The sequence below is a fragment of the Candoia aspera genome, chromosome 6, assembly GCF_035149785.1.
Source record: "Candoia aspera isolate rCanAsp1 chromosome 6, rCanAsp1.hap2, whole genome shotgun sequence".
Classification (NCBI taxonomy): Eukaryota; Metazoa; Chordata; class Lepidosauria; order Squamata; family Boidae; genus Candoia; species Candoia aspera.
Window position 1 is genome coordinate 16512363 of NC_086158.1, and position 15289 is coordinate 16527651.

The window sequence follows — 15289 nt, forward strand, 5'->3', positions numbered from 1 at the left end:
CTGTGGAGTTGAAAGCCCACGTTGTTCTCCTCTGTTTAGATTGCTGTCCAGAAATGGAGCTGAGCAGAAATGGTAGGGGGTTTGGCAACCATTGATTTCGACATGTCAGCCTTTCCGAAGAAGAAGAAATAACAAATACTTAAGAAGTTCAAGTTTTAGTTTGATCAGTGGTTATCAAAGTACCCATCTCTATCTTATATTTTCAAATGTTCAGATTTGTCACTTAAATTTAAAGGAGTAACACGTATAGAAAGTGTGTGAAAGATTCCACATAAGTGCATGAAACATTACGCAACAATGACATCACATAAAAAGTCTGCCTGTGCATTTCCCCGGTCTCCTTGCTTTTATTGTACTCCTTCTCATATTTTCTTCCATTGTTATACTCTGTCCAGCTCATGATTCTATTGCACAGAGCCTAGGATGACAAGAAGGGACTTCGTAGATGTATTATGGTCAGTTCTTGTTGAATTCTATGGGGAAAAGCAATGTTTGGATGGGAACATGCTGAGTTTCCTATGTATTCCACCATGAGTTCTATTTATTTATTTATTTATTATTTAAATTTATATCACTGCCCATCACCCCCGACGGGGGACTCTATATATACTAGAAAAGAAATAAATGAATAGGTTTCTAGGTTATTTTCTTCCCTAACACGGTACTGATATAAAACATTAAACATTTTAGGGTTTCCTGTGAAAAATTTTTGAAGAGTGCTTTCTTTTTCCATGAGTGCACGGTAACGTGTGTGTGTCAAGTGATACCATTCAGCTGATCTTATTGTTCATTAACTACCCTCAACTGCATTTTCCAGAGGAGAGAAATCCAGTTGTTGCTAGCTTCAGATTGCTCCTCTCTCCCCTAAGGGGAGAGAGTTACTTATTACAGCTCCCATTTTTGCTGGATAGACTATAGAATTTATGCTGAATTCTTGGCTACAAAAACAAAAACAAGAAACTCTGTTGCAAGCAAGCACTTTGTATGGCTGTCATGAACATACACAGATTAAGAAGAAAAAACCAAACAAACATTCTGTGGGAGACTTTTTACTCTCTCCCAGGAATTGGTGCTGCTGGATTTGTCTGCAGCTCTTGGTGTCCTTGATCGTAAAGTCCTATTTTCTTCTCTGAATTCATTGGGCATCCATGATACAGTTTCCCACTGGTTTCTCTCTTTGATTTCTTATCACACATTTTTGGTTAACTGGACAGATCTCTGCCCTCCGCCCTCTTGGTTATCTGTGGGTATCCCTCAGGGTGTGATCTTAGGTTGCTTCCTTTACATCTCTGTCTTTGGTTTCTTTAATTTCTTCCTTTCATTTTAACTTATCCTATCTTCAACATGATATTCAGGTTTATTCTTCTGCCTTGGTCTTTGATGATGCAGTGTGGTCTTCCCACTTAACTAGGATTTCTGGCTGCATGAATGCTCACCTTAAATTAAATCTAGACAAGACTGAGATATTGTTTTTCATCTAGATTGTCTCCCTCCCTCCCTCCCTCCCTCTTTCTTTCTTTCTTTCTTTCTTTCTTTTTTCAGGACTGTCACTGCAGGCAGCTTCTGTAATACATAATTTGGGAATTCTTATCAATGATAAATGTACAGAAATACCCAGTTATTTGGCTAGCTTGGATACCATTCATGTTCCTGTGCTCTTCTGTAGATTGGGCAATCAAGTGTGATCATCTTTTCTTTGTGTTAAAATGGCCATCCCATGTTTTAAGGCTTTCCCCCATTACAACAGCTTATACCCCACCTTTCTATATAACAGTCCTACTATAGTGGCTCACAATCACTATCAACAAATGCAAATCATTTTAAATAAATATTTAAAATCAAACAATGAAAATTTCTTCAATCATCTCATCTCCATGAAATATTGTAGTATTATCTATGGACTATTATCTAATGGTGGGACCTGCTGGTCCTGATTTGCCATTATCCTCCAAAAGGAAGTGGAGGAGGAGGAAAAGGAAGAGGAAGAATTGGTAATTTGGAGGAGAATTCAGTTGTTGAATGCAATGTTTTAGAATGCGCTTTAAATAATGTTAGTCATTTACAAGAGGAATGCTTTGAAAAAAGTTGTTACAGCAATTTATGTTGCTTCCAGTCTCTTAGATTCAAAATTCAAAAGCAGTACTATTAACAACGACAGAGATGCCACAGAAGTGATGCTTTTAAGAATGTGTTAGAATAGGTGAACAGTGAGAATGTGCAAGAAGTACACTGAGAAAGTATGTATATGTGATTCAGAACTTGAAACATTTCAAGGATTTACCTGAGAAGTCCAGTAGACAAATCTATTATTTTCCTGGATCAAAATATCTTGAAAGTGGATGTTTCTACTCTATCATAGCCTTCATTTTTATTATTATGCATGTTAAATGAATTCATAATTATTATATTATTTTATAGGTTGCAAGTTCCCAGATCTTTTTTAAAATGAGGGTGTCTTTTTAGTTTAGCAAAACATCTGGACTTTCTACAAACATCAGGGCTGGTTCTGACTCTCAAGGCTGACAGAACTCCTAATGTCATGCTTCTGATGGGAAAATATATTTTGCCCAGGATTCCTCTTCTTCCTCAGAGCAGATTTTTCAACCTCATAATCACCTTCAAGATTAACTGATACTGAAACAAATCCTGCTATGCCATTATGATTCTGAGTGTGGTAAAAGGAGATGCAACAGATTATTTAAAGAAGTATACATTTCTGAGGTCAAAAACGTGTTTTTTTTCCCCCTTCAACAAGCACACTGAAACTTCTTAAATGGTAAAATAGAGAGTTCTAGAAATTTCAGTAGGTTGTGGGAAAATTACTCCTTCTTGATTCAGCCACTTGGAGCTATGTTCCTGCAAGGTGAGAAAGGTTAGGTAGAACCTTGGATTGAGGATAATTTTTAGAATTATTTTGGTAAAAGGTAAAGGTTTCCCTTGACGTAAAGTCCAGTCGAGTCCGACTCTAGGGGGCGGTGCTCATCTCCGTTTCTAAGCCTTGGAGCCGGCGTTGTCATAGACACTTCCGGGTCATGTGGCCAGCATGACGACTCGGAATGCCGTTACCTTCCCGCCAAAGCAGTACCTATTGATCTACTCACGTTTGCATGTTTTCGAACTGCTAGGTGAGCAGGAGCTGGGACGAGCAACGGGAGCTCACCCCACCGCGCGGTTTCGAACCGCCGACCTTCCGATCGGCAGCTCAGCAGTTTAACCCGCAGCGAGTGGCAAGCAATCTTTTTTTCTCCCTATAAATATCTATTCATTCTGGCTGCAGTGGGGTGAGCTCTGAAGGAAAAAAGAAAGGGAGGAAAACAGACTTGGCATATTGTGTGTAATTCATTTTATTGCTGCGTAGTATGAGAAGGGGCAGACAAAGTATTACCGCAAATCCCCAAGTCTAGAAATTCTATCAAGATTCAGAAGGCATTTGCCCACATGCTATATGAAAGGGGACCCTCCAGATGCATGGAGTATTCCCTAGCTCAGTGTTTCTCAACCTTGGCAACTCTCAGATGGGTGGACTTCAATGGGTGGACAAATCTGAACATTTGAAAATGTAAGATGGGTGGACTTCGACTCCTAGAACTCCTGCAGCCAGCATGCTGGCTGGGGGGAATTCTGGGAGTCGAAGTCCACCCATCTTAAAGTTGCTGATGTTAAGAAACACTGCCGTAGCTAGTATGAACATTGTCCAGAATTCTGAGAAGTGAACTTCGCACATCTGAGAGGTTGCTTATATTGGAACAATCCAAGTTAGAATATAACCTAGATATCCCCCTAGGATGGCATGGGCATACACAATCTTCTCTCTTTTGATTGTCTTTTCTCTTTTGTTTTTAACTGTTTGAGCCATCCAGTCATTTTGGAATCGGATGGCCTTCTAAGTCTAATCATAATCAAAATAAATAAATAGGAAGGGTCTGAACCTAATACAAGGACCAGAGGAGATCAGTTTTAACTGAGCCTGTATAAGACTCAGGTTAGAATTTGAATATTGGATAGAAAGGTTAGAATCTTAAAGGATAAGATGAAACGTTGCTTTAGAACAGAGCAACAGAGAAAAACTTAAGCTCAAACTGCTGCACTGCAGCCTGAATTTTGCACTTAGCTCAGCATGCTTATAGAAGGGTTAGAAAACGACAACCCTGATCTTTCCCTTGAAAGGCACTTAGCTGTTAACCACAAGCACATTTCTCTGTTTAGCTTATTAGCTCTTGCAGCAGAAGGTGAAGGGGGCACTGGCTGCTTTAAGTTCTCCATTTCTCTCTCTCTCTCTCTCTCTCCCTCTCTCTCTCTCTCTCACACACACACACACTTACATAATATGTTGCAAACTTTTAGGGCTTTTGGAATGGAAAAGGATGCTAAACAGTGAAGCATTGCTGCAAGTGGAAGGAAGTCTCCCTCCCCCTTATGTTCTACACAGAAGCCCAGGTTACTGTTTAAACTGACCCCAGGCTCCGCGAGGTTAAAATCCTGGCATTAGCCTTGGCACACAGCTGCTCTACCATCTGCATCAGGAACATCCCCATGCTAGCCCCATATATTCTTGCCTGCCAACATAACACGGCTGCGCCGAATGCTCACACAACAGTGTCCAGCCAGGCCTTTTAGTAGTAATTAACCTTTACTCCAGGACTTCCTTCGAAGCTTGCTCATGTTTTTACTGCAAAATAGCAATGAGGATTATTATTATTATTATTATTATTATTATTATTATTATTATTATTATTATTATTATTATTTTAATGAAGGGAAGTGTCTAAACTTCCACATTCCCTAATCTGTTCTCCAACTCAGACATTGCAGTTATATTATCCAGTTCCTAACAGGGACAATTTTATTATCTGGAAGAGGTCTGCCTGGCATTCAGACTGAGAATTGTGTGTGTACCACTTCCCATGCTTAGGTTTTTGTGTGGTTTGTTTCGTACAGAGATAAATTATGCTGGGTGAGGAAATTAAGGGTGCTTTCCTCCCAACATCTGTTTTCTTAAAGATTACAAGATCAAGACACGAAATACCTTTAGCACCCGTGAGGATTTGCCCCTTTTGCAAAACATAGCAGGATACTTTGAATAACAAAGAAAACCTCTCATTAATAGAGAGTTTGAAAGTACACTCTCGTCTGACCCTGTGGCACCTGGAAGATTTGGAACATATTTAGAAATGAAGTTATAATCAAATTAAACATTGAGAATTACTGCCTGGGAAACATTCTTGCCAATGTTTCCTCATTATCCCCTTGTAACTTGAACATCTTGTTTTAGCAAAAAGATAGCAATGGGATTTTTTTTCAGTTAACTAAATAAAGTGGTACTTATTTTTGCACAGTGGTGGACATGGAGATTCATGTTCTCAAATCTTTTATCAGCTACTCTAATAGTTAGTGATGAAAGATGCCAAGTCCAAGAAAATCCATCCAGGAAACAATAAAGGGAGGGATGTGTGACGTTTATCTAGTAATCCAACCATCTTCCATGTATATTAACCTTCCTGGAACTTCTTAAGACTGTGCTATAAAGTTCCTTAGCAAAACTAGCACAGCATGGTACACATTTTCAAATATTCCCATTCCTTCCTGATATGCCTGATGATGATGATGATGATGGTGATGATGATGATGGTGATTTCCCTCATATGTGAATATGTGTGCGTGTGGGAGTTTGAGTTTGGGTATGACTGTGTGTGCATGTGTGTGTATGTTTGTGTGTGTGTGTGTGTATACACTTACATACACACACACACATACATACACACACACAAACATGAGACCCAGTGTGGTGTAGTGGTTAAGTACCAGATTAGGAGCAGAAAGACCCAGGTTTTGGTCCTCCCTTAGGCAGGCAAATTGCATGGGTGAATTTGGACTAGTCACTCCCTCTCCCAGTTCTACACTGGAAAGTTGAAAAACATCTATGTACTAATCTGCACTGGACTAGCATGGTAGAGTATGGTCCATGACCTTCAATAAAAAGGCCTTCATCCTACAGTGTTTAATTCAGACTGATTATCTAGCTATCTACCTACCTACCATCTATCCATTCACACACACACTCACAAACATACACATACAGAGAAATGTAACAGCCAATTTGGATACCTTATTTTTGCTAAATATGGTATAGAGAACAAGGAAGATGACCTTGACAAAGATACACCAGAGCTGTTGCCTAGGCAAAAGGGGCTGAAGCAATTTTTAAGTTCAGAACAGCCAAGTAACATTTGGAAGTGGCTCAGGCAGATACCTCTCTAATTTACTGAACTATAAGAAGAAGGAGGTACAGCACAATCAGACTTGGAAGATTCTCTTATTATAGCCAATCTCAATAAAAGTAGTTTTAGCCTTCCTGTGAAGTTGATTGTCTGATCCATCTAGTTGGGCTGACATATGCCGGCCGCCTTGTATCTGCTGAATTCTAATCTTGGCAGAACTACATTTGACCTTTATGAAAGATGAACACTATGTAGTAACAATCCATCTTAAATTCATTCCTGGTCACTAAGAAACTCTGAGTATCCAGGTTCAGGTCTGAACATGGCTGTGCACCTAACATGGATCTACAAAGAGCATAATCCCATCCAAGACAGTTGAAACTTCATTACTTCATCTACCTTTCAACATATCAGGAATACTTCCACTTATCTGGATTAAGCTATAGTTTGTTTGTCTTTACAGTTAGTCATTTGTGATTTAATTCACTTCCAGTTTGGATTAATGGATAATGGACCTTATACAGTGGATCTACTGTATGTCTGCAGTTGGTGGGATGGACTATTTTAGTCTAATTTTGCTTCAACTCAGCAGGCTTATGATTTGTTTCCTTTACCTGTTTTGGTTTTAAAATGATCAAATTTGGAGAAGTGTGTTCTGCTATAGAGAACTAGAAATCTATGCTCAGTTTCTAAAGTCCTCTTCATTTCCCTTCATCAATAGAAGTGTAATTGGTGGGCAAGAGAGAGGGTATTTTAATAGCAGTTCCCAGCTGAAGACTAGCTTGTCAAAACGTTTGTCTGACAACTTCCTTGCCCTCACTTTAAAGAGTGCTGTGTTCTAGCAGGCATGTTTGGTAAAATGCTTGCATATTTACCTGCTGATATACCCTTTTCCTGCTAATTTTAAAATTTTTCTTATTTTTATAGTTATTTATGAGTTATTTTATTATATGAACATAAAACAAATAGCAACTCTATTACAGTACACTGTCTTAAATAAAAGTACATGCTGGGAAGTATACTGCATATATCAGTATACTGCATATATTGTAAGTCTTCCAAGAGACTTACAATACAGGGGAATTAGCTGGAATTAATTCAAGGGTAGAATTTTCAGGCTACATATTGTCAAACACTCTGGGCCATGGTGGGACTTGATTTCCTTTACAGTATCTTGCATATTCATGCTGTTCCTGAGAGTCAGCCAATCACAGATATCTCATCTTAATCACTGACACCAGTGATTGGGTAACTCTCGGGAATAGGATGCTTTCTACTAAGACAGGGATGGTCAAGATGTGGCCCTCTAAATTTTGTTGGATTGTAAATGTCACTATCCTTCACCATAGGCTGTGCTGACTGAGTCAACAGATATTGGTGTTCAATAATATCTTGAGAACCACACATGCCTACAAAACTATAATCATCTATAAGTTATATAGAGTAAACAAAACATTGGGGTATTGCATAACTTTATGGGGATAACATTAGAATCAGTTTTCTAGCACATCCTGTCATCTTGTTGTTAATGTTTTGAATTCTTTTCAGATGAATGTTTCTATCAGAGTTTCCCTGAGATTCCAGTGGAAGAAACACCTGAAAATGATGGAGAGCCAAGCACTTTGTCACTCAATATCTGTGAACGGTCTTCTCCAGCAACATCAAGTGAAGCCTTCACACCAAAGGAGGGATCTCCTTACAAAGCTCCAATATATATTCCTGATGACATCCCAATTCCATCAGAGTTTGAGCTTCGAGAATCAAATATTCCTGGAGCCGGATTAGGAATATGGACAAAAAGGAAGATTGAAGTAGGTGAAAGATTTGGACCGTATGTAGGAGAACATCATCGAAGTCTTAAAAACACCAATAATGGATGGGAGGTAGGAAAATACCTGTCATTATATTTTATTATCAATTTACTATCCGTTATTAATACTGTTTTTATTTTACTATTTATTCTATTTCTCTCCTTCCTGTCTTCCCAGAGGGAACTCTGTTTACTTTGAGTAAAAACAGAATTCTTTATTGAAAAATACAACTTTCTGGAAAAAAAAACCTTCCATCCTGGGTTACAGACTCAAATATCTCTGTTAGGCTGGATGTCAGAGTATAAGGAAGAGTGATCATTACATAATTTGCTTTGACAGTCTGGGTGTTTTGGTGTTTTTTTTTACTGATTTCTGTTGGTGATGTTTTGAATTTTTCACATTAAAGGAATGAAACTGAGTTGTTATTTGAAAACTTTAATTAACAGAATTAAGATTTTTATTTTTTGTAAAATGTATGGTCATTTGCAGAATGTGGTCACTTAAATGATTTAAAAAGCCTTTTTCCAAACAGTGAAAGTGTTGGGGAAAATATCCCCCAAGATTTAAAAAGTAAGCTCTTCTGCAGCTCTCAATAGAAAATATGTAGATTCCTTTATTTTCAGGAATTATTCAGAATCTCTTAGCATGATAGCCTAGTCACTCCTGCTATACTGGATTAGTTAGGTGCTCATGATCTCTTCTAGCAAGCCTGATCATAATATTTTGTGGGAGAAAAAACCATCCATTAAAATGACATCCCTGCATGTCCTTCTGCAAAGTTAAGGTTTAGTAATCCTTCCTTCCTGGTCCAATGGCTTGTCAAGCCACAGGAGCATACCCTGGGTTGATTCATCTTTTCTCCATATCATGAATCAGCCCCAGCTGCCATCATGGTGGGCCTTCAAATGTAGCAACCAGGCTTAGCTTTGCCTCTTGACTATATCAGACTATCTATTTTCTTTATATCTGAGTAATGTTTGCCTCATAAAAACTCTCTTAAAGCACCCAGACATACTGGGATGGACAGCCTACACATTAGGAAGGAAGGAAGGAAGGAAGGAAGGAAGGAGAGAATTCTGTATTTTTCTCTATCTAACTGTTGCCACCGATAAAACAGTGAAGCCTTTCGCTCATCCACTGGAAATTTCAGGGCCATCCCTTAATTTCTCTGAATTGCTTTCTCTTTAAAATAGAGTTGTACAAGAGAGAGAAAAACATGCTTCTCCCCACCACCACCTCTTCTGTATTTGCAGAAAAGCCACAAGGTGGCTCTTTATCACTTTATTTTTTGTGCTTCGTTGAGAGCCAGGAAGGTCATGGCTTCTCAAGCACATCACCTCTTAGTTCACAAGGAGGGTTTCATATGAACTGGTTGATTTCCTTGAGGCAAAGCATAAGGCTGATGAAACAAATGATATGAACCTCTGAGGTAAAAATGGGATACTGAAAATGATTGAGATCTCTGCTCAACACAAACAAACTCTACAGTCATATTTGTAGTGCACATTATGGCAGGATCTGGAGTTTGCAGGAAAATGAACCTTGTTTTGCAAGTGGTAAATGAAGAGTAGTAAATAGAGTATTGATTACTTGAAGGATTTTTTGTAAAACTGGTATGTAATGAAAATAAAATGGAACTGTTTTGTGAGGTGGAAGATGTTTTAAAAGCTGTTGGGGCTGTAAATTAAAAATTATGAGCCACTTTGCAAAAATTTTTCTATAGCCCAATGTCCTATCTCCATAATAACTCTGTCATGACTATGGATGGATTTGGCAACATATATCTGCAAGATCAGGGCGATGGTTTCTATTTGTATGCTTCAGCTATTTAAAATGGCTTATGGGTTAAAATAAAAAGTTGTGACGTACTTATGCTCAGGTCATAATTAGAGTGCTGTAGAGGAACTTGAATGAAGAGCTATAAATCTGAATTTTATCTTAGTTTGTGGGTCCAAAGCCAAGCGTCATCTAATCAGGTATTGGTTGACTAAAGCACAAATCGAACAAAAGGTTACTGGACAAAGTCAGAGGTCAAGCTTTTTTGCAGTTTGTCATTATGGTTTAGTATTTGCCAGCAGACCAAATATCCACTGAAACAAGTATGAGAAAAAAGGAGCTGTCTGCTTCTTAATCAACAAGGAAATCAGATTGTAAACAGATGCCAGCTATTTTTTCAAAATGAAAACAGTTAACTGTTCATAAATAAAATTTTACTTTAGGACTCCCTACCAGGGGAGGAACAACAATTTGGGAAATGCATAAATTGGCAGAAGTTTTCCTAGTATTCATTTAATCTGCCTACATTTGTACACACATGCAGGCACATCCAGACATACGCATCTACACAGCTTGTTCAACATTTTGGTTTCTCCCATTCTGTGGTTTCTAAGATTTTAGAGTCATGTTCATGGAGACCTAGTTATCTCTAGTGGTTTACGATGAGCATGAGCATGTGCCTGCTTGGGTTGGAAATGAGGAAAGTGAAAAAGAAGGAATCTAACAGGAAGAAAACATGAAGTCAAAAATGCGCTGTATTTTTGATCTAGTAAAAGTGAAATATGCTCCGATAGCGATACTTGCATTTAATTATTTAATTAAAGGGTATGAAAAAAAAAATGACAACTTGCCCCAAGCTGTTACAGTAGATTGAGAGCATTTTGACTAGAACACATTTTTATTTTGTTAATCTGTCTAAATGCATGCTCAGAAAAGAATACAATTTGTATTCTGTCAATTTGCTAATCCAGGTGCAGCCAACTCATACCCAACTTATCCGTATTTCAGGGTAGGAATACGGAGGCAGACAGATAATGCAGTATCCTCAGTGAAGAAACAACATTCAGGAACATTTGTTCTTTGGTTATTTGTAGGCCCTGATGCCAAGGCCACAGAGAAGTTAAGCATAGCTGAATTGCCTACTATGTGGCTACATCTATGTAACAATCTAATAAGAAGTGCTATGGTTTAAAGTGGGGAGTAACTCTTTTAGTTTTGAAGTGACTCTTGCCATTGGTGTCCACAAATGAATCGCTCTCTCCCCACCTGCTGTAAGCCAAGGATCAGAAATGAATTAGAATATTTACAGGTATCTGAATATTTCAGATATTCTTTAAAAAAATCTCATTCAGATATATTGTAAGGTAGAACCCTAACCCTTGACTAATATCAATGATATTGCATCAGTTATCATCAAAACATAACTTTACAGCTTGCCACCAAGTGTACTCTAAACAGGGAAGTGCAGCCAATCATGGATCCCAAATGTCTGCCCTTGTATCATATGTCTATTTGCAAATGCCACTTTGTACCCAACACCTATTTAGGGGAAATCTCTCCATTCTCTTGACTTTGGGATAATGGTATACCAATATCATATATGTTTCTGAATATGTATTCAGGCCATTAACATATCACATGTTCATTCTATGTATTCAAAACCTAAAATATTGTGCTTATTTATAAGTTGCTAATGAAGTATGATTCAGAAATTGAGCAAGTCAAAGATTATACAATTAAACAGATAGAGAATCTAGACAAGAGAATTGTTATGGACCAATGGGAATACCAATGGAAGATAAATATTAAATTTATTGCTAATATTACAGTTAGAGAAAATTGACACACGTTTTTTTTACTTGTATATTATACCACAATTGATCGGCAAAATAGATAATTCATATTAAAAAAAAAACTGTTGGAAATGCAATAATCAGGATTTTTTAAAAGTAAGTGGTGGCAATTTTATAAAGCTCAACAATTCTGGAAGATGATTCATCAAAAAATGATACCTTTTAAATATTGACTTCCTGCCTGCTGTATTTCTGTTATGCATTACTAAACCTTATATTCCTACTAAGTATACAAGTTTGGCTCTATATATGATAACTGCTGCTAGGATACTTTATGCTTTTACTGAAAAATATACATAGTTCCTTTTTTAGAGGAATGGCAAACAAAGCTGTGGGAGTATGCATCAATGTCAAAAATAACTTCATATTTAAAAAAACAAGTCTGATACTGAATTTATTTTCAGCTGGATATTATTTATGGACTATATCTCTACATACTAAGGGACGTGGTGGTGCTGTGGGTTAAACCACTGAGCTGCTGAGCCTGCCGATCGGAAGGTTGGCGGTTCGAATCCGCGTGACGGGGTGAGCTCCCATTGCTAGTCCCAGCTCCTGCCAACCTAGCAGTTCGAAAACATGCAAATGTGAGTAGATTAATTGGTACTGCTTCGGCGGGCAGGTAACGGTGTTCCATTTAGTCATGCCGGCCACATGACCACGGAAGTGTCTACGGACAAACGCCGGCTCTTCAGCTTTGAAATGGAGATGAGCACCATCCCCTAGAGTTGGACACAACTGGACTTAATGTCAAGGGAAACCTTTACCTTTACATCTCTACATATGAACTTATACTACATCTACAGTTTGGGTTTCTCTTATATAATATTTTAAAATATTAGCTCTAACCTGACTTGTGATAATCAGGATGGGCTTTCTCAGATTAAATAGCAATTCTTATTAACTGTATATTCTGAATATAATTCGTACCATATTGCCTGCCTTTGCTAATTATTAAATATTGATTTGATTTTAATAATGGTTTTAAAATGCTAACTTGATGTGAAATCATCCTTATATGCAGTACAAATCTAATATTACTTCCAACATTCTTATTTAATTTTACATAACTGGTAAATCTCTTTTCTATTTCTTTTATTACTCTTTTTTCTTGGTTGTGCTTTCAAATACCTGATAAAATAAAAAATAAAATAAAATAAAAATAATTTATGAGGTGGTAATTGACTATAAAAATACAGAAAAGGATAGAAGTTCCAAGGGTAATTCATGCCAGTGGTGGGATGATCAGACAAAATTGACCTTCTGTCACTTAAGTAAATGTGAGAATAGAATTACTTAGAATTATTATAGCATTTGGTATAGGCGTAAATAATGTATTTAATTTACCAATGAATACTGAGATTAGTGAAAGGTGAAAGGTCCCTGTACATCACATTAAAAATTAGTAAGGATGAATCATCTGAACCAACTCAGATTGCTGCTGGTATTTATCATGTTTGATATTCCTTATGAGTCTTCTGAAAACTTAACTTTGGTAGGAACCACTGGAATGAGAAAGAATTGTACAAAAGAATCAGATCTATCATCTATATGATGACTTGTAACTTTCTTTCCTATCATATCCTAATTATTATATATTACAGCTGGATTGTAATATATTTTTGCCTAGCTACTAGTTTTCTAGACTAGGGCAAAACACCAAGCCAACCCTCAAATGATAAATTGTAATGATGCGTAAACAGCAGAAACAACATTTAATATGTATATACTCATGCAAAGGCTAATTGAAACCCCCTGGGTCACACTGACATATTGAACTGTATTCCCTGACGCATGATTTAGATCTTTTATTTTTCAATGAAAGAGTTGGACTAAATATTTTGTCTCTTGATTATGCAGATCACAGGAAATATGGTAATCCTGCTGGGATGAGAGGGACAACTTGTTTACTGTTATTCTAGGAAATCAAGCTCTAAAACACTCCTACTTTCTCAGTACTTAAATGCTGGTTTGGGGAGGGCTTGGCAAGAGTACAGAACTAGCAGAAAAGCTTCCTCATTGTCTTCAGAGAACTATGGAGGGAAGAGAAGATGGGGTTAAACTAGGAAAACCAACCCAGTTAAATACACATTTCCTTCTGTGGTACGCACTCTAGGGTAGACTAAGCTATCCTTGGACAAGAGAGATCCTGGAGGCCTCCAAATGGAGTCAAGCTCATTACACACCTGAAAACAAAACAAAACAACTGTTTCAGAAGGGAAATGACACTGATCACACTCATCATTTCCCCCTTTTCCCTGCTTTGTATTCACAACTCACAACTTGCTCTTCTCCTTCCCAAGTAGGTGCCCCTTTTCTTCCCACCCTTTTCTCTTAATTTTTTGATATATGGCAAGGCGAGCTGTAGTCACAGTTAGCATTTTCCTTTTCCTTTCTCAAAAAAAAAAAAAAATCCCTAAGGAGATGGGAAATGAAGGGGTTCTAGGGACTGGTGTGTGTATACACACAAGGCATGTCTCCCAGTCCCCTCGCCTTAACCTTAGCAGTACAACTGGAGAGAAAGAAGACTGTTTTCTTTCATGGTCTTGAAGGTTGGCAGGGGTGATGCAGACTGAGGTGAGTGGCCATTTCTCCTTTCCTTGGGTTCTCAACTCTCTCTGTCTTCATCCCTCTCATGCTATGATCTTTCAGATGTGAAGAAAGAATGGAGGTGGTAGATAGGCAGGCAGATAATCGGACATAGGATGAGTCCAAAGGTCTATTAGTCCAGCATCTTGTTCCCACATGGACAATATTTATTCATCATGACTAGTAATCATCATCCAGGCATTTATCTTCCTTCCCATTCAAATTACAGGACAATGTAAGACACCTGTATGAACTGAATCCCATAGTTTCACTATATCCTGAATAAAATAATACTTCCTTATATATGTCTCTCTCCATTCAGTTGCATTAGATGAATTAGAATTACAAGCGTGATGAATGATATCTGCAGTGTCCTTCCCATTGCAACTGTTTCTTGTGAGAATTGTTAGCTGGCCTCCAAGATGCTGTTTTGGGGAAAAATAACAGCAACAGATGGGGTCAGCGTCCAGTAGTAATCTGGCAAGGGAAGTGAGGTGTAATCCCATTTTTCTGCCTTTATGAATGATCTTGCTTTTAAGTGTGTAGCTAAATTTAAGCTTATTTTTAAAATGGATGCTCAAGGTAACAGGAAGGGGAAAAAAATATAGTCGAAGAGATTGCAGAAGATCTAATTTGCCTCCTGGCATCTTTTTTTCTTTAAAAATATATATACAGTATTGTTTAGCATTTTAAGAAGATGCAAAACTTTAAAAAAGAAAAGAAAAGAAAAGAAAAGAAAAGAAAGATCATAAAACTGAATTAAAGAACAGTGACACATAGACATAATTTTTCCCATTAAATAAATGCATGATAAAAAAATTTATTATGAAATGACACATGCAAGCCAGGATTCAAAGATGAGTTCTTTGCTTTAAGTACAGTAGATGCCATTAAGGAAAACAGTCAATATGTCACTAAGCCACAGCCTGTAAAATTAAATTGATTTGGTAAATGTAAGTAAGATAGATCTGTTTGCTTTCATCATCAATTTTGAGGGGGTGAACAGGTGATGTCACCAACCTGGGAGCGATAAAGATGCAAGACC

General features: G+C 37.6%; 1 protein-coding gene across 1 annotated transcript in view; it reads left to right on the top strand.

Annotated features, from left to right (window-relative positions):
- LOC134499914 (histone-lysine N-methyltransferase MECOM-like) overlaps positions 1-8533 on the top strand; it is a 241852-nt gene extending 233319 nt beyond the window's left edge. Inside the window, exons 2-3 of the mRNA XM_063306807.1 lie at positions 7767-8101; positions 8519-8533. Of these exons, the coding sequence (XP_063162877.1) occupies positions 7767-8101; positions 8519-8533 (350 nt within the window). The remainder of the gene's footprint in view (positions 1-7766; positions 8102-8518) is intronic.
- The last annotated feature ends 6756 nt before the right edge of the window (positions 8534-15289 follow it).